Genomic DNA, 24907 nt, shown 5'->3' with positions numbered 1-24907 from the left:
CTGCCATAATAGCGGGAGTGGGATAAAAATAAAGCAAGTACTGCGGGGTGGGATGGAGCTGGATTAAAAAAACAAAACAAAACAAACACCAGTCCTCCTGCACTGCAGATAACGAACACCCTGGCCAGCAGCCACTGCTATCTGGCCACCCAGGTTTGAAGGCAGCGCTGCTTCCAGCAGCAGCACAGAGGTCAGGGATTACCTCAGATAACAAGTAACGGAGGGGTGCACAACAAATTCCGTGAATGGTAAAGGGAGGGCGCGACTGGAAAAGTTTGCGCACCACTGACTTGCAAGATGGTGTGAAAATTGTGGCCTGAAGCAGCACAAATATATGGACGAGTAAGCCTCAAGGATGTATACATGTATATCTAAATATTTTGGGTTTCACATAAGTAGCTAAAGTTCACAAATCCCCTTTCCCCCAGGGAGATTCCAAAAGGCCAAATTGTTCTCCATGTGGGAAATACCTACCTAAAGGCCCGGAAACTGAGTTCCCAAACATGGAGTTTCTCTCTGATCATGCCTTTAGGGGGACCAGGTTGTTCCCTGGGTGGAATGAAAAGGGATTCAACCCATGGATCTTGGGACACTTAGAGGTTCTTCAGTAATTTATACTTTGTGCAGCAGAGGGGAGCACATACAAACAGAAGTCTATGCTATACGTTAAGGACTGAAGAGACACCCTCTACACAAACAAAATCCACCACTACCACCAATCCAGGCTAGTACATGTGTCTCCTCTGTGTGGCATTTAAATTGTATTTAATTTTTTATTATAATTTCTCTTTCCCCTCTTTCTTTCAATTTATCTGTATTTGTTTTTCATTCTGTCCCCATCTTTGCTCCTTGTTCAGTGTCTCCTGAGCAAAAACATAAACCCAGCAACATTTGAGTTCTAACTTTCAAATCCACAGTTGTCGAGACCCATTATTAGCTAATCAGGACCGAAGGGTTTGGGGCTTTACAAACAGAATAAATGGGCCAGATCCTGAATGACTCATTCTTTTCTTGGGCAAAACTATTGTCTCCCACTGACTGCTCATATATACCCAGACTTAACTCCAGCACCCAATAATTTACGTAGAAATAACTTACCTAGCACATGGTACCAGAACACAAGGATGAATCAACCTTGAATTTACTAACTATGGGCTGGCTCTACACTGCTTACTCACACAAAACTCCCATTTGACTTGGAAGATGCTAAAGTGCTATATAGATGCTGAAGTGCTACCTAGATGCTAAGTAGGTTTATCTGTATGCAGATTCTTACAATAGTCATAAGACAATTTTTCAATTTCTTCTCTTTACAGAAGCGAAGTGCTGATGACTTGGTAAGTTCTCTTCTAATTTATAACAAAGGATATTGTACCAAATGAGGGTTTGTTTTTATCCAGGCTGCAGTGATGGATTCACATTTCAATTAATAAAGTACTCTTACTATTTTCAAGACTTCTGTCACACTATAATGAGCACAGCAAGAGTAATTGTTATTTCTAGGTACACATGGTAAATGTTGCGTGCTAGTTTGAGGTTTTTGGTTTAGGTAATCATAATATACAGTAATATCCCAAACTCAGAGTCAGTCAGGCTCTGTGCAGTAAAAAGAGAACAAACAAATAATAGCTAATCCCATTTTGTATTTCAAACAACAAAACTGTTTGGCATTGTTTCTATGCCTCTAACAGAAACATTTTATCTTCTTTTTAAGTATTTCCTTCAAGGAAGGCAAGTGGCTTTAAGGCTGATGCCCGTTGGCATTTAGACCCCAATTCAGTAGTCCATCCCACTTAAGCACAAATCTAAATACTTAGTGAATCAGCCAGGCTGCAGTCATCTATCTCCTCTCATCCCCAACCATAAGAATCCTGGGGCACTTCTAAATATTATTCTTGTGCAAAAGGTACATGTTGTTGCTGAAGAGTTACCTAAATAGTTGTATCTATCTATTTAGCTATGTACTTATATAGCCCCATCACCATAGTAACTGAGCATCTCCCAAGTATTTGAAAGAAATACAGGAACAATCTTCCTCCCTCATTACTTCCTTTCCAACTTGTAGAGGAAATAGCTCCTGTTTTAAGTGGTCCACAGGCCTTGTGAGGGATCTCTATTTAGGGAGTGAATTTTTCCCTTCAACTCAATTTCATTTCAGATTATCCTCCTTGATATTCTATCTGTGGCACTTTTATACAAAGGCACCTTCTAGGTGTGTGCTGCACAAGCCAGCCATTCAGCTGCTCGTTACAGCAATCATTGGTTTCATAAGCCAGAGGTATACTGTATTGTTGTGTCCACCCAATACTGAGCATGCACAGGAGTTATGGATGCAGTAAAAGAAAATTTCAAAGTGTTATAAATACTTGAAGGTAGGAGCTTATAGTAAGTGCCGACTCAACTCTAGAGATAGCATTTTGCTACTGAGCTTATAGTTACTGTTATTAGAATAATTATTTTCACATAGTAGCTTGATTATGGACAATATTAAAAACATCCAAGCAAACTTCATTGTACCCTAGTGGTCCTGAACAAATACAGAACTTGTTCTTTTCCATTATGCAGTGAAATGCTAGGACTCCTACTATGATTATTTCTGTTTTATTGAATTATTACTGATTTACACAGTGCTCAAATGTAACTGGTAGTTATTTTGCCATTTTATTCTCCAGATTGTCAATGGCATAGAAATCTACAGCATGAAAATTGACAGCAAAGTGACTTCCCGATTTGCCCACAATGTCATCACTAGCCGAGCAGTCAATCGTGCCAATGTGTCTAGGGAAGTGTTTTTTGATGTTGATCTGCCTAAGACAGCCTTCATTACCAATTTCAGCATGTGAGAAGAACTTCTATTTCTAGCATGGACTAAGACTGTATGGGTTTAATACAGAGAAATATAGACTAGCAGCATTAAGAATCTGAACTGAGATCTTTATTTTTATTTTACTATTAGGCTGATTTTTAAATGTTACATGGACAAAGTTAATGATACAAGTACAGATGCAGGGTATTTGTGGGACCTTCAGACAGTTGTGCATCTGTGGATAAGAACACTAATTTGCAATTTTTTTCTACCCTTCCACAGGGGCATAAAGGAAATTTCCAGAAATAACACTTGTTCAAACCTAGGATCTCTAGAAAGATGTTCCATTGCCTACAGTTTTCCCATCATGACATTATAACTTCAATTATCCCATTATTGTAGAAGCAATATTTGAACATAGTAGCTGAAAGCAGATGAAGGCCAGAAAATGGAGGAAAATATCACACCTTCTTGTCTTTAGTTACAATATGTCATCTGGTGTCATTGTTCAAAACATGATATTCACCATGCCATGGTATAGGAGTTTGCCAAAGATTTTAATAGTTGTTACCATCAGCCCAATATTGGGCTCATTTATTTATTTTCAGACGAGGAATCGGTCTTGATCTAGTAAGGTGTAGAACTCTTAACTCCAGCTGAAGTAACTGGAAATTGAAGGTGTTCATCACCTCACAGGAAGTGCTCAGCACTTGGCAAGATCAAGTCTAAAAACTGCTTGTTAGCAAACAAGATGATGAACAGAGAATAACCCATAATATTTTCATGTGTCAATACAAATCATTCACTAAATTAGATACTTTTTCCATCTGTAGGACAATTGATGGTGTTACCTATCCTGGGAATATAAAAGAAAAGGAAGTTGCAAAAAAGCAATATGAGAAGGCTGTGTCACGGGGACAGACTGCGGGTCTCGTCAGGTAAGAATGCTGATTTACAGTGGGCTTAAACCTTTCATTTCCATATTCCAGCATCCTATAGCTAAAAATGAAATTAGGAATGTATTTTATAGCCTCTGTTAAAAGTTCATACTTTATATGAAAAAAGGATATTGGTTATAATGTAATCATGTAAGAAATAGAGACATGACTTCTGATTGGTCAGGGGATATCCCTAATTGTGAAAGATTTAATTATGCAAAGTACATACTCATGTGATTAGTCCCACTCAGCTACCTGTGTAAATGCTTCTCAGTATGAGTCAGTGATAAAGAATGAGACCCAGAAATCTCATCTCTCTTATATTCATTTTTGTGGGCTAGACTATGCCTTGCTCTTGAGCAGGTGCACAATAGGAGAGAAGGGACAAGCAGCCTTTTTTCTTATTTGTAATTAGTTTAACATTTCTAGGGCTTCTGGGAGAAAAACTGAAAAGTTCACTGTTTCAGTCAACATTGCAGCAGCCAGCAAAGTCACTTTTGAACTCACCTATGAGGAATTGCTGAAGAGAAACTTTGGAAAATATGAGATGCTCATTAAAGTAAAACCAAAGCAGCTCGTCAATCACTTTGAGGTAAATGGCATTGTGAATTAAATTGTACCTTGCAGTAGTTACATTCTGTAGTTACAGAAACTCAAGATATATTGAAATCTCGTGCATCTTTTGGAATCTATGCATAACAGATGAAGCGGGTTACTGTGTTTATCCACAGCAGTTCACTATTGAGGGGAAGGCCCCCCAACCAATATCTTGTGGGCAATAGTGATTATGAACCAGGTTGAAAGCCTCAAACAATGTATTTTATTACTGGTTTGCATACATAAGCTTCGTTAGTTGAGACAAGGAATAAGCCCTACAAAAAATAGATTGGAGAGTGGGAAACTCATCAACACAACTGAGGACAGGATGAACGTGAGACACTCCTCTCACAAATGCCTTAATAGAATAGCCCAAGCTTTTATCAAACTGATGCCAAACAACGCTGCCTGAATTCACAGACACACACAAACCATACCCTAGGATTCAAACCAAGGTCTCTTTTGTGCCAGAGGTTATTTGAACACTCTCCTTATCTGCCCTGTTAAAATCTACCTGTAGTTCAATAGTTCTCTCATGTGTGCCCAGGAGATGCTTTAAAAATATATATTCTGAAACTGGTCATCAAAACATGCTTAAATCATTATATGCAGCACTTTGCACAAGACCAAAACCATATTGCAGCATAAACAAATGATAACCAGATATGGCCTCATGGTACTGGCAGTATGGTATTTTCCAAGGAAATGTGTGGTTCTTCAACATCTGACCCAAATCCTTGCAAGCAGTTAGTAAAATAGTAATTTGCAGTTGTGTTTCTTTTTTAAGTCTCCAGATGGAAGATAGGTAAGTCACATCTAACTACCTGAGGATTTCTGATTCAAACATGAATGCTGTTTTGCATTATAAAGGCAGATTTCCCCTTTACCAAGAAATTCCCTATTCTGCATATACAGTTTCTCCTTGTCCTCCATTTAAGTTGTTACAGTTGTGGGTTTATCTATGACAGTGTATTTTCAATGAATGTTTCAGATCCAGGCAAACATCTTTGAACCCCAAGGTATCAGTGAGCTGGAAGCACAAGGATCATTCATCACTAATGACTTGTCACAAGTTATTAAAAAATCTTTCTCAGGAAAAAAGGTACAATGGATAACAACCTTAGTAGACAATGAATTAGTTATATTTCTTCTGAATTCTAACAAAGTCAGATCACTATGAAATAATACGTCAGCACAATATACTAGGTTAATGCAAATATAAATGTACTATACTGGCCAGTAGTGGGGATGGATGGGATAATACAGCTCTTTTCCATCTCTATTTTCTATAAGGCCTCTCCTCCCAGGGCTGCTCTAAATCATGCCGTCTTATAACAGCCTTCTATGGATTATTACACTAGCACAGAATATCCAGGTGCTCTGGCCATGCCTTTTCTCTCCCTTCCTCCTAATAAAACCCCTCAACAGGGGCCAGGAAAGGAGCTGACCTAGAGGAATTATACATGCTCTACATGAGCCAAAGGCGGAGTGGGTCCCTTTTCTCTCTGGCATCGCGGAATATTCTTTAGGGGCCAACTACAGCCCTTTTATGCCATTGAAGGTGATGTAAAGGGACCACAGCATAAGGAAGAATTCAGGAGATTGACTTTAAGTTGACCCTATTGCTTTTTAAAGCATTAAGTGTGAGGAAACAGGGTTTTCGAGGCCCTGAAATTAAGCCTTAACCTATGGGTATTTCTGCTCTGACATCTACTTGTTGTTATTATTTGTGTAGCAAAGCAAAGACTCACTGGCACAGCGCCTCCTGCTGGTCGTCTTGGGAATTAGCTCTTCAGCTTATGGAGTGCCTCCTACTGGCGGGTGTCTCACCTGCCTCAGGCCCCATGTCCCTCCTGGACCCTGGTGACCTTTACCTCAGGGTTCTGCCCTAGGAGTACCCCCATGCTCTGGGTCTCCCCTCCCAGGGGAACCCCCAACCCTCTAAACCCACCTTGCCTCAGTGGCTACCGCCAGTCATCATCTAGCCCCCGCTCACTAGGGCAGACTGTGGTCTGTAATGGCCACTCATCATTGGCAAGGGGTTAGGACCAGCTGCCTCTTCCTATTCCCAGGCTGCACCTCTGTAGCCCCAGTACCCTTGTAGGCCTTTGCTAAGGCCTGTAGCCTGGAGGTTTACCAGGCTGGAGCTCCCCAGCTCCCTTTGCCCTATTCCCCAGCACTACTCTGCTTCAGATACCCTGCTACCAGGCAGCTAGCCCTTCCTACTCCAGGGCTAGAGTGAGACTCCTCCAACTCCTGGCCCCCAGCCCTCTTATCAGGACCAGCTGGGCCCTAACTGAGCTAGCCACAGCTGTGGCTGCTTCCCCAATCAGCCTAGCTTGGCTGTTTTTAACCCCTGTTCTCCAGGAGTGAGGCAGCCTCCCCACTACAATTTGTTATACATATTACAGTAGTACTTTAGGCCAGGGTCCCTTTGTGCAAGGTAGTGCACAGACAAAGGGGTGGTTCTTAGATAGGCAGGTGACTGACCCTTTTGCTGTTGTGCCCATGTGGGTAGAACTTGCTATCCATAAGCAGACACCTTGCATCCTACTTCCCCGCTTTCAAACAACATCTAAAATCATCACCTTTGCAGGAGAACTTTTTAGTATAATTGGTTTTGTATATTTGTATGATGATGTAGTTAATATTTTCATCTCTTTAACAGTTGCTGAGAAGAGGGCTTTATAATAATAATTTATTATTAATACATTTTTATTACCTTGTACAAACTCAGTTGCTCAGAATAATTAAATACTGACGTGGGTATACATAACTTATTTAAAATGGCATCTGTTTTATAAAACCCTGTTTTATCCTATGGACTTTCACATTTCTATACATACATTTGTCTAAAACACAAACCTTCTCATGTTTTGTATTTTACATTCATTTATTAAAGTTTGAGTCTAATGAGGGCGTCTGCTTTCAGGGCCATGTGTCTTTCAAGCCAACCATTGATCAACAGCGAACCTGTGCAAATTGTTCAACATCACTGTTGGATGGAGATTTTACAATAAAGTATGATGTGAAGAGAGACAGTCCAGGTGATTTACAGGTAAATTCAATACTTTAAAATTTCAGCTGGGCATGCTTAGTAAATTCAAGTCACATCTTTTTACACATCTTTTCTATTTTTCAGATTGTCAATGGATACTTTGTACACTTTTTTGCACCAACAAATCTTCCAAATTTCCCCAAAAATGTGGTTTTTGTAATAGACGTTAGTGGCTCAATGTATGGAATAGGAATACAACAGGTAATTGGTTACATTTACTACAAAGCAAGTCCTGGTGTGCAAGGTTCTAGGAAGCCTAGTACCTAGTGGAGGTACTAGACACTTCTTATCATGAGCAGGTGTTCAAAGACTCAGCCTACGCCAAAACTATAATCATGGATGTTTTCAAGCTATATTTTTATATCTTCAAAATTCTAAACCAAAATATCTATAAAAGGCCTCCCCTTGCTCTGGGTATCCTGTAAGTTAAAACACATGTATAATATTGTCTATTGTTTCCCTTTTCTATATCATTTGTACCCTCTTCCAGCTCTGGGTGATGGGAAGCACCTTACTATTAGAACTCCCCACTCCATTCTGATGCTCAGAATTTCTGTTTCTGCTGCTACATATCAAGACCCAGGCTTTGGTGCTTAAGATCTCCTCCCCTACACAAATGCTACTATTGCTTAGAACTAACCTCTCCCACTCAGCATAGGTGATGATTGTTCAAGTGATCCTATCATAGGGCCTTTTCATTTTCATCTCATCTACACAGATGTTATGCTGGTGTAACTCATTGACTTCACTGGAATTATTCCTAATTGACAAAAAGAAAAGGAGGACTTGTGGCACCTTAGAGACTAACAAATTTATTTGAGCATAAGCTTTCGTGAGCTACAGCTCACTTCATCGAATGCATTCAGTGGAAAATACAGTGGGGAGATTTATATACACAGAGAACATGAAACAAAGGATGTTACCATACACACTGTAAGGAGAGTGATCAGGTAAGGTGAGCTATTACCAGCAGGAGAGCGGGGGGTGCGGTGGGGTGGGAGAAAAACCTTTTGTAGTGATAATCAAGGTGGGCCATTTCCAGCAGTTGCCAAGAACATCTGAGGAACAGTGCGAGGTGGGGGGGAATAAACATGGGGAAATAGTTTTACTTTGTATAATGACCCATCCACTCCCAGTCTTTATTCAAGCCTAAGTTAATTGTATTCAGGTTGCAAATTAATTCCAATTCAGCAGTCTCTCGTTGGAGTCTGTTTTTGAAGTTTTTTTGTTGAAGAATTGCCACTTTTAGGTCTGTAATCGAGTGACCAAAGAGATTGAAGTGTTCTCCGACTGGTTTTTGAATGTTATAATTCTTGACGTCTGATTTGTGTCCATTTATTCTTTTATGTAGAGACTGTCCAGTTTGACCAATGTACATGGCAGAGGGGCATTGCTGGCACATGATGGCATATATCACATTGGTAGATGTGCAGGTGAACGAGTCGCTAATGTGATTGGGCCCTGTGATGGTGTCCCCTGAATAGATATGTGGACACAGTTGGCAACGGGCTTTGTTACAAGGATAGGTTTCTTGGGTTAGTGGTTCTGTTTTGTGGTGTGTGGTTGCTGGTGTGTGGTTGCTGGTTGTGGTGAGTGTTTGCTTCAGGTTGGGGAGCTGTCTGTAAGCAAGGACTGGCCTGTCTCCCAAGATCTGTGAGAGTGATGGGTCCTCCTTCAGGATAGATTGTAGATCCTTGATGATGCATTGGAGAGGTTTTAGTTGGTGGCTGAACTTTGTTCTCACCCATAACTATTTCACATTTGGGGACAATGTATACCTTCAAATCAGCGGCACTGCTATGGGTACCTGCATGGCCCCACAGTATGCCAACATTTTTATGGCGGACTTAGAACAACACTTCCTCAGCTCTCATCCCCTAACCCCTACTCTACTTGCGCTACATTGAGGATGTCTTCATCATCTGGACCCATGGAAAAGAAGCCCTTGAGGAATTCCACCATGATTTCAACAATTTCCATCCCACTATCAACCTCAGCCTGGACCAGTCCACACAAGAGATCCACTTCCTGGACACTACGGTGCTAATAAGCGATGGTCACATAAACACCACCCTATACTGGAAATCTACTGACCGCTATTCCTACCTACATGCCTCCAGCTTTCATCCAGACCACACCACACGATCCATTGTCTACAGCCAAGCTCTACGGTACAACCACATTTGCTCCAACCCCTCAGACAGAGACAAACACCTACAAGATCTCTATCAAGCGTTCTTACAACTACAATACCCACATGCTGAAGTGAAGAAACAGATTGACAGAGCCAGAAGAGTACCCAGAAATTACCTACTACAGGACAGGCCCAACAAAGAAAATAACAGAACACCACTAGCCATCACCTTCAGCCCGCAACTAAAACTTCTCCAACGCATCATCAAGGATCTACAACCTATCCTGAAGGATGACCCATCACTCTCACAAATCTTGGGAGACAGGCAGGTCCTTGCTTACAGACAGCCCCCCAACCTGAAGCAAATACTTATCAACAACCACACACCACACAACAGAACCGCTAACCCGGGAACCTATCCTTGCAACAAAGCCCGTTGCCAACTGTGTCCACATATCTATTCAGGGGACACCATCATAGGGCCTAATCACATCAGTCACACTATCAGAGGCTCGTTCACCTGCACATCTACCAATGTGATATATGCCATCATGTGCCAGCAATGCCCCTCTGCCATGTACATTGGCCAAACTGGACAGTCTCTACGTAAAAGAATAAATGGACACAAATCAGACGTCAAGAATTATAACATTCAAAAACCAGTCGGAGAACACTTCAATCTCTTTGGTCACTCGATTACAGACCTAAAAGTGGCAATTCTTCAACAAAAAAACTTCAAAAACAGACTCCAACGAGAGACTGCTGAATTGGAATTAATTTGCAACCTGGATACAATTAACTTAGGCTTGAATAAAGACTGGGAGTGGATGGGTCATTACACAAAATAAAACTATTTCCCCATGTTTATTCCCCCTCCCCCCCACCCTGCTGTTCCTCAGACATTCTTGTCAACCGCTGGAAATGGCCCACCTTGATTATTGCTACAAAAGGTTTTTCTCCCCCCCCCCCGCTCTCCTGCTGGTAATAGCTCACCTTACCTGATCACTCTCCTTACAGTGTGTATGGTAACACCCATTGTTTCATGTTCTCTGTGTATATAAATTTCCCCACTGTATTTTCCACTGAATGCATCCGATGAAGTGAGCTGTAGCTCATGAAAGCTTCTGCTCAAATAAATTGGTTAGTCTCTAAGGTGCCACAAGTCCTCCTTTTCTTTTTGCGGATACAGACTAACATGGCTGCTACTCTGAAACCTGTCCTAATTGACAGTGGCACAACTGAGACAGAATCAGGCCTGGAGTTTTTCACTACATGAATGTTCAGTGAAAAATCCTCAGAAACAATTCATGTAAAAGCTGTAGGCTTTCTTTTGTTATTCATTTGTTATTCATTTCATTGTTATTGTTATTTATTTGTTATTTGTGTAACCCACAGCAGTTTCATTCATTTAAACTTATGTTTATTTACTTATAGACAAGGGAAGCACTTCTTAAAATATTAGAGGATATTAGGGAAGATGACCACTTTAATTTCATACTGTTTGGTTCCAATGTACACATTTGGAAAGACAGATTAGTCAAAGCCACTGCTGAGAATCTGAAGAAAGCAAAGGACTTCGTTCGAGCTATTGGCACTCAAGGCAGTAAGTATTGTAGTAAACTTGCTATAGGTGGTACTTCAAATAAATATTGAAGAAGCTAATACCCAAATTCAGTATGAGAATGGAGTGCTGCAAGCTTTCATTCTAAAAATTTGTCTGGTTAAGAAGCACTACTATAGTTATATGTTTGTTTTCGGGTTCTGTGAAGGTTTTTGCAACCTTCAGAGAAAGAGCTGAATAACAGGCAAGTTTTAAGCAGAAATCCCAACCCCCCTACCTAAAAATAATGTGTGAATTCACCAGAGAGAGCAACATTCATGTTACTGGAATTAAAAATTGAGAGCTGCATCCTTCAGTCATCAGTGACTCTTGCACATAGGTCTGAAGCACATGGCCAGTGGTTAAAATTGACAATATTGCAGTCACACAGACAGTAAGTTCAGTCTCAAATCCCCAGCATTTCTGGGTGAGTCTGAGAAATACCCCCTATATACACACACACACACACACACACACACACTTCTGTGTGCATGGGCACGCGTGCGCACACACACAAATCCATGACAACAGATGCCTGCTAACTGTGATCGCAGTACCAATTTTGCCAGCTCTCGTGACTTTTTTTGTAAGTCTCATGACATTTGATGATTTTCTTTAAAGCTCCAGCTCCTGGAGTCATGAAAATCTCAGCTTTCATTTTAAAAAAAGTAAAGTTTCCTAGCCCTCCTGGCTGTAGAAAAAAGTTAGAAAATGTGACCTGAGTGTAACCTAAAGAGAGAAAACCAGAAAGCAAAGAGAAAGAACTCAACATTTATTATTTTTAATCATCTCATGATTTGGAAGTCAATCTTATGATTTTTTGGAGCCTGACTCAAATTTTGGATGCTTGGGGTTAGTAATATTGCATTATGGTGCATGAGGCTGGCCTGAAGATTTTGGGAAGGATTACAAAGACAATTATTTGATGTTCGCCAAACTTAACTGATGTACTTCCTCTGCTGCCTGAAGTCTGTATTGTAGAGGCAAAACTCCCTTGGTGGCAGTCAAGCGAATTACAGCTTCAGCTCCTTCAGGAGCCTCCAGTGGTAGTAGATAGTACTGCTGTACGTCAGCCACACTACACAGTTTTATCGTTATTGGTGGGTCTTAGCCCCTAATAACCAGCTATTCTGGTAGAGGTTGAATTTGTGACAGAATTTCACAAGGAGTGTTCACAAGGTGCGAGTGAAGCTCCATATGTATTCCCCCTACCCTTCCATCACCTGCGCAAGGGCCTGCCCCAAGCTTGCCCTATATTACTAATGGGACATTCCTGAGGTTAGCATTAACCCAAAATATGATGTCCATTTTTTTCCTTATGTTAACTTGAAAAATCCAGGTTTTGTCAAATTTACTCATCCCCTGCCGTCAAAACCAAATCCTTTCACTGTAAAGTGAAGTGTTTATGTGATGGATTTAAATGTCAGCTATAAATGGAGGCAAAATGTTAAGGGGCTGAAACTGCCTGAATTCAGTTATCACACTGTAGTGTATCAGGGGGTAGCCATGTTAGTCTGTATCCACAAAAACAACAAGGAGTCCGGTGGCACCTGAAAGCTTATGCCCAAATAAATCTGTTTGTCTTTAAGGTGCCACCAGACTCCTTGTTGTTTTCATACTGTAGTGATAATTCACTAGATTCCTACATTTCCACTCTACTCCGTGCTGATAAGGCCTCAAGGTCTAGTTCAGGGCACCACACTTCAGGAAGGATGTGGTCAAATTGGAGAAAGGCCAGAGGAGAGCAATATAAATGATTAAAGGTCTAGAAAACATGACCTTGAGGAAAGACTGAAAAAATTGGTTAGTTTAGGCAGGAGAAGAGAAGTCAGGGAGGGGAGATACGATAACAGTTTTCAAGAACACAAAAGGTTGCTACAAGGAGGAGGGAGAAAAATTGTTCTTGTTAACCTCTGAGAATAGGACAAGAAGCAATGGGCTTAAATAGCAGCAAGAGAAGTTTAGGTTGGACATTAGGAAAACTTCCTAACTGTCAGGGTAGTTAAGCACTGGAATAAATTACCTAGGGAGGTTGTGGAATCTCCATCATTAGGGGTTTTTAAGAACAGGTTAGACAAACACCTGTTGCAGAGATCTAGATAATATTTAGTCCTGCCTTGAGTGCAGGAGACTGGACTAGAAGACCTCTTGAGGTCCCTTCCAGTTCTACATTTCTATAATTCTATAATAAATGAACAGTGTTTAACATAGAGCATAATAAGGTGCTAATTGATAGCCAACATGGATTTGTAAGAACAGATCATACCAGACCGATGTAATTTCCTTCTTTTACAGGGTAACAGCCTGGTGGATGCGGGGCAGGGGAAGCAGTATACATGCTATATCTGGACTTTAGTAAGGCATTTGGCCCAGTCCCACGTGACATTATCATAAGCAAACTAGGGAAACTATGTCAACTTTCTAGCTATAAGGATAGTTAAGATCTGGAAGAAGCTTCCAAGGAAGGTCATGGAGACCCCATCATTGGAAATGTTTAAAAACAAGTTGGACAAACACCTGTCAGGGATGATCTAGCTCAGCAGTTCTCAAACTGGGGGTCGGAAGGTTATTACATAGGGGGTCACGAGCTGTCAGTCTCCACTTCAAACCCTGCTTTGCCTCCAGCATTTATAATGGTGTTAAATATTTTAAAACGTGATTTTAATTTATAGGGGGGGTCTCACTCAGAGGCTTCCTATGTGAAAGGGGTCACCAATACAAAAGTTTGAGAACTACTGGTCTAGATTACTTGGTCCTGCCACAGCTTGGGGGCTGGACTTGATGATTTATCAAGGTCTCTTCCAGCCCTTCATTTCTATGATTCTATGAAATATGGTCTCAATTAAATTATTATAAAGTGGATGCACAAGTGGTTGAAAAAACATACTCAGAGTAGTTATCAATGGCCGCTGTTAAACTGGGAGGACATATCAAGTGGGTCCTGCAGGGGTCTGTGTTGGGTCTGATACTAGTCATTATTTTCATTAATGGATGACGGAGTAGCGTGCATGCTTATAAAATTTGCAGATGACACCAAGCTGGGAGTGGTTGTAAGCACTTTGGAGGACAAGATTAGAATTTGAAATTATCTTAATAAATTGCAGAATTGGTCTGAAATCAACAAGATGAAATTCAGTAAAGAGAAGTGCACAATACTGCACTTAGGAAGGAAAAATACAAAATGAGGACTAACTGGCTGAAGAAGTGGTTTTTTACGCACGAAAGCTTATGCCCAAATAAATCTGTTAGTCTTTAAGGTGCCACCATACTCCTTGTTGTTTTTGTGGTTACAGACTAACACGGCTACCCCCTGTTACTAACTGGCTAGGCAGCAGAACTGCAGCAAAGGACCTGGAGGCCGTAGAGGAATCACAATTCGAATATGAGTTGATAGCGTGATGCTTTTTCAAAAAAGGCAAATGTCACACTGGGATGTATTAACAAGACACAGGAGATAATTGTTCAGCTCTATTCAGCACTGGTGAGGCCTCAGCTTTAGTAGTGTTTCCAGTTTTGGGCACTACAGTTTAAGAAAAAAGTTCACAAATTGGAGTGAGTCCAGAGGAGATCAACCAAAATGATGAAAGGTTTAGAAAAGCTGACCTATGGGGAAAGGTTGATAGAACTGGGCATGTTTAATCGATGAAACTGTCTTCAAATATGTGAAAGATTGTTATAAAGAGGATGATGATCAGTTCTTTTTCTCCACCAAAGGTAGGGCCAGAAGTAGTCCGCTTACTTTGCGGCAGGATTTAGATTAGACATTAGGAAAAACTTTCTAACACTAAGGATAGTTTAAGCACTGGAATAGGTTACGAAGTGAGGTTGTGGAATTGCAATAACTGGAGGTTCTTCTTCGAGTGCTTGCTCATATCGATTCCAATTAGGTGTGCGCAGGCCGCGTGCACGATCGTCGGAAGATTCCACTCGTTGGCTCAGGTGAGGCGCCCCCCGGAGTGGCATCTTCATGGCGCCAGGTATATGCCCCAGCCGACCCAGCGCCCCCTCAGTTCCTTCTTACCGCCCATAACGGTCGTTGGAACTGTGGAGCGCAGCGTAGCTAATCTTCACTCTCCCTAGCATTCACTTTAGTACCTGTTAATAGTTTGTGATTAGTTGTTAATAATTACTTAGTATAGTTAGATAGTTTACTTAGTGGGGTGGAACAGGGTCTTCTCCCCTGTCCCCTGTCCTGGTACCGGGGCCCATGCCTGGGTCTCCAGGCTTCAAACCCTGCTCGGCTTGCTTGAAGCCGATGCCAACGGGAGACCCCCCACTCTTGCTTAAGGTGTCTGGGGGACTCCCCCCCAAGCAGACAAGTGCCGCATTTGCAAAGCCTTCAAGCCGAGGACCAAGAAGGAGAGGGACTTTAGACTGAAGCAGCTCCTTATGGAGGCGGTACTTAGCCCGATCCCTTCCTCTGCGCACCAGGACTCGGCGTCGTCTTCGGTGCGGAATGCCCCTGTGGCACCGACTGGTCCGGCACCGCGTTCGGACTCTACTAAAGACTTGCGGCACCAGGTCCCCCCGGCACCTCCACCACCACAATGCTGCTCCCTATCTCCGGGCCCAAAGAAGAAGCAGCCCAAGCAGATGCCGACTGTTTTTTGTTTGTTGGTTCGTCAGCCATTGACACTTCCCACACCACTGTTGGAGCCACGTCCATTGCTGGAGTGCACAGGACAGGTAACGGCTCCTGCACCGTCAACTCCAGCGCCACAAGGGCCGTTGAGTCCGGTGCATGTAAGCTCCCTGGTGCACACCGTGGTCGAGCTGAGGCTGGCCTCCACACCGAAGACCTTTTCGACAGCGCAGGACTTGATCACGCTCACAGAGCCGACTCCCCTGCAGCCAGCAACACCTCCGGTGCGGGCAGTGCCATCGAAGGGAAAACCGTCCCTCATACAACCACCATTGCCAAGTGAAGCAGGACGGCACCGGTCCTGGTCCCAATCTTGGTCCCAGCACCTTTCACGGTGTTGCTCGCAGTCCCGGCACCGGTCTTCTTCTCGGTGCCAATCGTACTCTCCACGCCACTCCAGCTCGCGGAGATCTGAATCGCAGTACGGCTGGTACCGATCGGATTCCTGGCATCGCTCCCGGTACCAGCCAGAGCTGCACTCGACCCGGAGCCAATCCTGGCACCGATCTTGCCAGAGGTTGCCATTGAGATCCAGATCAGGCTCCTGGTACTGATATGACCACAGGCACCGATCGACGTCTCGGTACCGTTCTGCATCACGCCACTGGTCCCCGGCACCGTACAGCACCGGGAAACTCTGCGCCAACACGTACGGCACCGCCTTGGCCATCTCGCACTGCCTCCACGTCATCATGCTCACAAGGTGGCCACCATGCCCAGGACCAGGGCGAGGAAGGTGCAGGCCAGTGGCTGGACGAAGGCCAGGACCTGGGCCAAGGACCTCCACAGTGGTCTTTTTGGACTCCCTAGGCATACCATCAGGTCCAAGGGGTTCCTTCGGGGGCTTCCCGTTCCACCCCTTCGGAGCCCCGAGTACTGGAGGCCACTGTGAATCCCCCACCCCTGGGGGGTTCTGAAGTGACTGCTCCAGCGCCAATACAGGCCAACGCCCCTAGCATGGTGGACCTTGGGCAACAAGTTCCTTCACAAGAGGACCTCACCCAGAATCCCTTAGTCTCAGGGTTATCTTCCTTGTCCTTGCCTGATGAGGCAGTGGCAGGGACTACAGTTTTGGGCCCTCTTCCTGTGGACCTCCACGCCCACCAGGAACTGCCCCTAAGGGTGACACGCAATATGAACCTCCAGGTAGAGGAGGTGGTGGAGGTAGAGGACTGGTGGTTGACACTCTGTCGGCGGAGGCACTGTCCAGAGTGGCCCTCCCAGTCATATGAACTACACAGGCCAATGCCAAGACAATCTGGCAGTTGTCAGCCTCTATTCCACCTATGGCCAAGGGGGTAGAAAGGAAGTACATTGTCCCCTCAAAGGAATATGAGTACCTCTATACGCACCCCCAACCGTGCTCCCTTGTCGTGGCTTCGGTCAACGAGAAAGAACAGCACGGTCAGCAGGCCCCGGCACCTAAATCAAAGGATGCTAGATGCCTAGACTTGTTTGGGCCCAAGGTATACTCGGCTGGAGGCTTGCAGCTCAGGGTGGCCAACCAGCAGGCACTCCTGAGCGGATATGATTATAATTCTTGGCACTCGATGGAAAAATTCAAAGAGTTGGTTCCACTCTTTGAGAGAGAAATTTGGGGCTTTAGTAGAGGAGGGCAAAAAGGTGGCCAGAACCTCCCTACAAGCTTCTGGACGTGGCGGACTTGGCGGCTAGGACCCTGGCCTTGGGCATAGCCGTGCACCGCATCTCGTGGCTGCAAGTCTCTGGCTTACCACCAGAGTTGCAGCAGACCCTCCAGGACCTGCCTTTTGATGGACAGAGCCTATTTTCCGAGAAGACTCAAGGCTGCAGAGTCTGAAGGACTCGAGAACTATCATGCGCTCTCTGGGAATGCATACCCCAGTAATGCAGAGAAGGCCCTTCAGACCACAGCCTCAGAGGTCCTACTCTCCCCCTTGGCCAAGACAGGACTTCTTTTGAAGACACAGCTGAGGTGGTAGAAGAAAACAAACTGGCCACCAAGCCAGCCAAGGCCAGGGCCCTCCCAAGCCATCAGCAGGGCCTCAGCAGAACTTTTGAAGGTGCACCCGAGGATGGAGCACCAGTCTCCATTCAGGATCCTTCCCCGCCTTCCAAGATCGTCTCTCCCATTTCCTCCATGCATGGTCTCACATAACATCAGACCGTTGGGTCCTACGCACGGTGGAAAGGGGTTTACTCCCTTCAATTTGCTTTCCCCTCTTCAGGGACCCTTCTCAAGAGCACCTCCTTCTACAGGAGGTCCAATCACTCCTAGCTGTGGGAGCGATAGAGGAGGTTCCAAGAGAGTCAAGGGGCAGGGGTTTTTACTCCTGCTACTTCCTAATCCCCAAGGCCTAGGGCGGGCTTCGGCCCATCCTGGACCTACGCGGACTCAACAAATTCATGATAAAGTTGAAGTTCCGCATGGGCTCACTAGGGACCATTATTCCTTCCTTAGATCCTGGAGACTGGTATGCCGCCCTCGACATGAAGGACACGTACTTCCACATTGCAATCTACCCAGCACACAGACACTTCCTTTGCTTTGTGGTCCATCAACAGCACTTTCAATTCACCGTCCTTCTTCTGGCCTGTCCATGGCCCCCAGCGTGTTTACCAAGTGCATGGCTGTTGTGGCTGCCTCCCTTTGTCGACAACGGATCCAAGTGTTCCCATAACTTGACAACTGGCTTATTCGGGGTCGCTCCAGGGATAAGGTGCAGTCTCATGTTCAGCTCACCATGAACATGTTCAATCGACTGGGCCTCCTGCTCAATGTCGTGAAATCCACTCTGGTGCCAACCCAGAGGATAGAATTCATAGGACCGGTCTTAGACTCAGGCCTAGCCTGAACACTTCTGCCGGAAGCATGCTTCCAATCCCTAGTGAACATCGTCCACAACCTGCAAAGCTTCCCGACCTCAACCGTGAAAACATGCCTATGCCTCCTGGGACACATGGCCTCTTGCATGTATGTGACCATGCACGCCAGGCTGCGACTACGTCCACTCCAAGCCTGGCTATCAACAGTATACTGCCCAGGTCGGGACAGCTTGAGCACGGTGGTTACCATCCCACCAGGGATATTAGCCTCTCTATGCTGGTGTCTGGACCCCAAATCAGTGTGCGAAGGGGTGCCATTTCACTCCCCACAGCCCTCCGTGTCCCTAGTCACGGATGCGTCATCCCTGGGATGGGGAGCCCACTTCAGGAACCTCCGTACACAGGGGCTATGGTTGGCAGGAGAGTTATCCCTGCACATCAACGTACGGGAACTCAGAGCAGTGCGCCTGGCATATCAAGCTTTCTGAGAGTGCATTCAAGGCCGTTGTGTTGCGGTCCTCACAGACAACACAACGGCCTTGTTTTACATCAACAAGCAAGGGGGAGCCTGGTCATCCCCCCTCTGTGAGGAGGCCACTCATCTGTGGGAATTCTGTATAGCCCACTCAATCCATCTGGTGGTGTCGTTTCTCCCAGGAGTCCAGAACAACTTAGCGGACCACCTCAGCAGATCATTCCAGGCTCACGAGAGGTCTGGTCGCCTGGACATCATCTACTCTGTCTTCCTGAAGTGGGGCTTTCCCCTGATAGACATATTTGCCTCTCGCGAGAATTGGAAATGCCAAATGTTCTGCTCTCTACAAGGACGCTCTCCGGGTTCCCTGTCGGACGCCTTCCTCATACAGTGGAAGGATCACTTGTACTACACCTTTCCTCCATTCCCGCTAGTCCACAGGGTCCTGCTCAAGCTGCGCAGGGATAGAGCCCATCAGATTTTGGTCACCCCGGCATGGCCCAGACAGCACTGGTGTACCACTCTCCTAGAGCTGTCGGTGGATACTCCAATTCCACTCCCGCTGTGGCCAGACCTGATCACTCAGGACCACAGACGACTCTGTCATCCCAACCTGCAATCTCTCCACCTCACAGCGTGGATGCTACATGGCTAACTCAATCTGAGCTGTGCTGCTCTCGCTTGGTACAGCAAGTCCTTTTGGGTTGCAGGAAGCCCTCTACCAGGTCCACGTACTTAGCCAAGTGGAAGCGTTTTTCCTGCTGGAGCACTCAGAGTCATATGGCCCTGCTACAGGCGTCAATACCTATCATCTTGGACTACCTCCCGTCCTTAAAACAGCAGGGCTTGGCAATGTCATCCATCAGAGTGCACCTGGCAGCTACTTCAGCTTTCCACCCGGGCAAAAATGGGCGTTCGGTCTTCTCCAATCCCATTCTCAGCAGATTTCTCAAGGGGTTGGAGCAGGGTTCCCACGAATTCGACAACTGGTCCCTATGTGGGATCTTAACCTGGTCCTCTCCAAACTCATGGCTGCCCTGTTCAAGCTGATGGCCACCTGCTTGCTCCTGTACCTTTCCTGGAAGACAGCCTTCCTCGTAGCTATGACCTCAGCGAAGCGTGTCTGAACTCAGGGCACTCACATCGGAACCACCGTATACGGTGTTCCATTAGGACAAGGTACAGCTGCGACCCCACCTGGCCTTCCTCCCTAAGGTGGTGTCTGCCTTCCATCTCAACCAGGACATCTTCCTCCCTGTCTTCTATCCGAAGCCGCACGCCTCTCGACGGGAACAACAGCTGCACTCCCTGGATGTTCGCAGGGCCCTCGCCTTCTACATTGAGCGAACGAAACCTTTCAGGAAAACATTGCAGCTGTTTGTTGCTGTGGCAGCAACCAGATGAAGGGCCCTCTGGTCTCCTCTAAGCACATCTCCTCCTGGATCACATCATGCATCCGTGTGTGCTATGACTTGGCTGGTGTCCCAACTACGCACCTTACTGCCCACTCCACGCGGGCTCAGGCTTCATCTTCTGCTTTCCTGGCACACGTACCCATACAGGAGATATGTAGGGCAGTAACTTGGTCATCAGTGCATACCTTCGCCGCCCACTATGTGATAATTCAGCAGTCCAGGGGTGATGCTGCATTTGGTTCAGCGGTCCTTCACTCTGCGACATCTCACTCCGACCCCACCGCCTAGGTAAGGCTTGGGAGTCACCTAATTGGAATCGATATGAGCAAGCACTTGAAGAAGAAAAGACAGTTACTCACCTTTGTAACTGTTGTTCTTCGAGATGTGTTGCTCATATCCATTCCAAACCTGCCCTCCTTCTCCTCTGTCAGGGTAGCCAGCAAGAAGGAACTGAGGGGGCGCTGGGTCAGCGGGGGCATATATCCGGCGCCATGAATGCACCACTCCAGGGGGTGCCTCAGCCGACCCACTGAGTGTTGCTGGGGTAAAAATCTTCCAATGATCGTGCACGCACACCTAATTGGAATGGATATGAGCAACACATCTCGAAGAACAACAGTTACAAAGGTGAGTAACTGTCTTTTTTTAAGAACAGTTTAGAAAAACATCTGTCAGGGATGGTCTAGGTATACTTAATCCTGCCACGGCCTGTGGGGCTGGACGCTATGTCCTCCTGAGTTTCTTTCCTGCCCTATATTTCTATGAATCTATGATTAAAACATTTCTATTTTTGACCACAAGTTTTCAACCCTAATTTGTGTCTCTACATTGCAGTGACAAACCTACATGGTGGTTTAATGAAGGGAATTGAAATGCTGACTACAGCTTTTGAAACAAATTCTGTGCCCAAGAGAAGTGCATCTATAATTATCTTGTTAACGGATGGTCACCCCAATGAAGGTAGGTGTCTTGGTAAATGAAGCAAACAGTAAAGTGGACTTAAGCAGGTGAAGGAAAATAATTACTTCAGTTTTAGTTCACCATTCTTTAATTTCAGGAGACATGAGACCTGATTCACCACTGATTTCAATGGCATTACACTAAGGTTAAGCTGCTATAGCCGACTAGAGAATCAGGTCTTTGGTTTCAGTTTGTGATTCACTATCTACCACAAGTATATATACACTATATCTTTGGTGGTCTCATCCTACCCACAATTTTGCCACATTACTAAACCACCACCCAATTAGATATCATCCTTGCTATATTAAGAACATTTTCATTCGTGTAGCTAAATTAATTCAGTTATGCAAACCGTTCAGTTATGCAAACCCACTGATGCAAACCGTTAATTTAGATGTCCTGCACTGATGGGAAGGGTATTTGTTAATTAAGCTAAACGGCTGTATGCCCTGCTTTGTGCTGGTGCAACATGTCTACATTATGGGTTTTTACTGGTGTAACTGAATAATTGTTATGATGGTGCACGTTTTCTTTAATATAGAGTTTCATCTCTTGGTAATGAATAAACATGAGGAGTGGGATTCTTCCACCCATTCTGTGCCCTAATCACCATTGCACCAGGGCCCTCCTAAAGGTGGCACTAAAGGGGTAGAAGAGAATTTCCCGGGGGCATGCCAGGATGGGGCCAGAAGTTTGGAGGAGATCTCCATAATACATGCTACTCCCACTTGTGAAGTTGCCCATAAGCAAAGCAGCCACTCCCGGGATGTCATAACAGAACTCTACATGGGACTTCACTGAGTTATGCTGAGGGCTGCACCAGTCCCTGAACAACTCAGAATCCTGAAAGCACAAACGTGGCTTGTGTGTACTCTGCCTCTTGGTGAATCTTATTTATGGGGTTAATAAAGGGTTTTGGTTTTTTTTAAGGGAAGTCTGCCTTCTAAGTTAGACACTTGTATATACTTTGTCTAAAGTTAGTTTAGAATTAATGATGCCCAGAAAACATGATAGTCACACCCTGAAAAATCTAAATAAAAAATAACTAACCACATTTCATTCATTTTTTTTTTGCTGTTTGCTATTGTTTTCATAAACAAAATCTTAAAGCCTATTTGTTTTGTATTATTTAATATGCAGGTGTATCAAACCTTCAGGAAATTCAAGCGAATGTAAAAAAAAACATTCAAGGAAGATACCCCTTATACAACCTGGCTTTTGGCTATGCTGTTGACTATAATTTTCTAGAAAAGATGGCACTAGAGAATAAAGGGGTGGCTCGTCGCATCTATCCAGATTCTGATTCAGCCATACAAATGGAGGTAAAACCATAACCATATAAATTAAGTCAATGATGGCAGTCACACTGATATTTCTGATGACATTTGCCTCCACTTTCAATGTAGTTAAACAAAATATGACCAGGTGCTGGGGTGCTAGCTTTCCAGGTAACAGCTTTCTCCTTCTCTTGTAAAGGTGCAAAGTGGAATGACTATAAATTCGGAGGCAGCATGGTCTAATGAAGAGTTTTGTTTATTTGTTAAGGTGTCAAGAGGTCTGTGGGCACAGGAGTGTCTATAAATTATATATTTATTAATTATAAGCTCCCCCTCTCTTCCCTCTAGGGTTTTTATGCGGAAGTAGCCAATCCCATGCTTACAGAAGTGAAGTTAAACTACCCTGAAAATGCAATATCTGACTTAACTCAAAACAATTTTAAGCACTATTATGATGGCTCTGAAATCGTGGTGGCTGGACGTATTACAGATAATGACCTGAACAGTTTGACTGCAGATGTGAAAGCTCAAGGTGTAAGTATGGGTCTATTGTGATTGTTTCAAACCTTTCTTTGCTACATAAAATGTCGGAATGTGGGAGATTCCAAATTTGGCAGTGCATAAGAATTCCCCAATATACCTTCATTCTATGAAAAAAAATATTGCAGAGTATGGAGAATTTAAATACACCAAAAGGCATGAAATTTATTTAGCTAAATTTTTCTTTGAATTACTCTGTCAATCTGGAGTAACTTTGTACAATATGTCCAATTTGAGTAAGTTAGTGTTGCTATGAGAACCTTAATGTTTACATCTCTTGATGATTTTTTTTGTCTTTGCATGGTTAGCCTTATTGTTTCATTAACATGGTATTTAATAGTTGAATGGAATAATCTGTGGCTTTTAACTTTGTATGCAAACTTTGTAAAAAGTACAATTCAAGATTCATCAGTATGACAGTATGAATATCTTGTTCTAATACAATATTGCTAAGTGAAAGCCAGATACCAGTCTTGCCACTTCCCCCCAAGAATTCTGGTGATTTGGTTTGCATGTGAAATTCATTTGTCCTCCAAAATAGTCTTTAATCCTTCGAGGAATACTTCCCATTCTCTAAGTCAATTGAATATTTGAAAGGCCTTCCAATGGAAATAGTACCTAATAGGAGCAAAATTCTAAGTGGACTAAAAATTATTTCCAGTCCTGGATTCCAGAACAATTTTAAAAAACCCAACACGAATGTACCACTTTCATACAGAGAATATTTATCAAATGTACAGTATCACTTGTATATGTACTGCGACACACATTGGTCCACTTCACATTACAATTATTATCATCTGAAACTAGATATATTTAAAATACAGAAATTGTGCTACCACTAGGCCAGCTACTATAGCTGTGTATGCACAGACCTGTTGCCATGTTAAATACACAGCATAAGCAATGTACAGGTAAATCCTGATTAACCAAATTTCAATGTTAATTTTGCAAATGTGTTCTGTCCCCATGTATATACTTCTAGCAGCTCAGGAGCTACTGAGCAAAGGCACTGATACTGACTTCTGAACCTGTGCAATTCTCAGTGCAGGATCATGAAGTTCATTAATTTACTGTAGATCCTCATTTTCCAAACCGTAGGTTATATGAAGATTTTGGATGTCTCCTGTGACCTCTGGATAGTCAGGGTTCAGTCATACCTGTCTGTTACAAAGAGAAATTTCTTTATTCCTAACAGGCAGAAAATGATGTGACATTTAGTGAACAAGCAGATGTCGAAGAAACGGCAAAAGCTCTCCAAGAACAGGAGTACATATTTGGGGATTACATTGAGAGGCTTTGGGCTTATCTCACCATCCAACAATTACTGGAAAAACGGTAACGAAATATAAATTAACAGTATCTGTGAAATAGCATGAAAACACTGGGCAGCTAATTGGCGATATCCATTACCCATGCGCAGAAAATTCAGAACTGTTTACCTAATTTACTTTCCATCACATAAATACACCCATGAGAAGGCCAAAAAATAGTATGTATTGTTTTTTCAAGTTTCAGAATAGGAGCCGTGTTAGTCTGTATCCACAAAAAGAACAGGAGTACTTGTGGCTCCTTATGCTTAAATTTATGCTCAAATAAATTTGTTAGTCTCTAAGGTGCCACAAGTACTCCTGTTCTTTTTTTTTTTAAGTTAATT

General features: G+C 43.8%; 1 protein-coding gene across 1 annotated transcript in view; it reads left to right on the top strand.

Annotated features, from left to right (window-relative positions):
• LOC140915283 (inter-alpha-trypsin inhibitor heavy chain H3) overlaps nucleotides 1-24907 on the top strand; it is a 40144-nt gene that overhangs the window by 1405 nt on the left and 13832 nt on the right. The window contains exons 2-13 of the mRNA XM_078853924.1: nucleotides 1317-1337; nucleotides 2673-2839; nucleotides 3640-3744; nucleotides 4174-4336; nucleotides 5333-5443; nucleotides 7274-7399; nucleotides 7484-7600; nucleotides 10968-11136; nucleotides 21305-21430; nucleotides 22574-22755; nucleotides 23059-23244; nucleotides 24449-24588. Of these exons, the coding sequence (XP_078710050.1) occupies nucleotides 1317-1337; nucleotides 2673-2839; nucleotides 3640-3744; nucleotides 4174-4336; nucleotides 5333-5443; nucleotides 7274-7399; nucleotides 7484-7600; nucleotides 10968-11136; nucleotides 21305-21430; nucleotides 22574-22755; nucleotides 23059-23244; nucleotides 24449-24588 (1613 nt within the window). The remainder of the gene's footprint in view (nucleotides 1-1316; nucleotides 1338-2672; nucleotides 2840-3639; nucleotides 3745-4173; nucleotides 4337-5332; nucleotides 5444-7273; nucleotides 7400-7483; nucleotides 7601-10967; nucleotides 11137-21304; nucleotides 21431-22573; nucleotides 22756-23058; nucleotides 23245-24448; nucleotides 24589-24907) is intronic.

Source organism: Lepidochelys kempii, chromosome 7, assembly GCF_965140285.1.
Source record: "Lepidochelys kempii isolate rLepKem1 chromosome 7, rLepKem1.hap1, whole genome shotgun sequence".
Classification (NCBI taxonomy): domain Eukaryota; kingdom Metazoa; phylum Chordata; order Testudines; family Cheloniidae; genus Lepidochelys; species Lepidochelys kempii.
The sequence above is the reverse complement of the archived record's forward strand: the minus strand, read 5'-3'. Positions and strand labels throughout refer to the sequence as shown.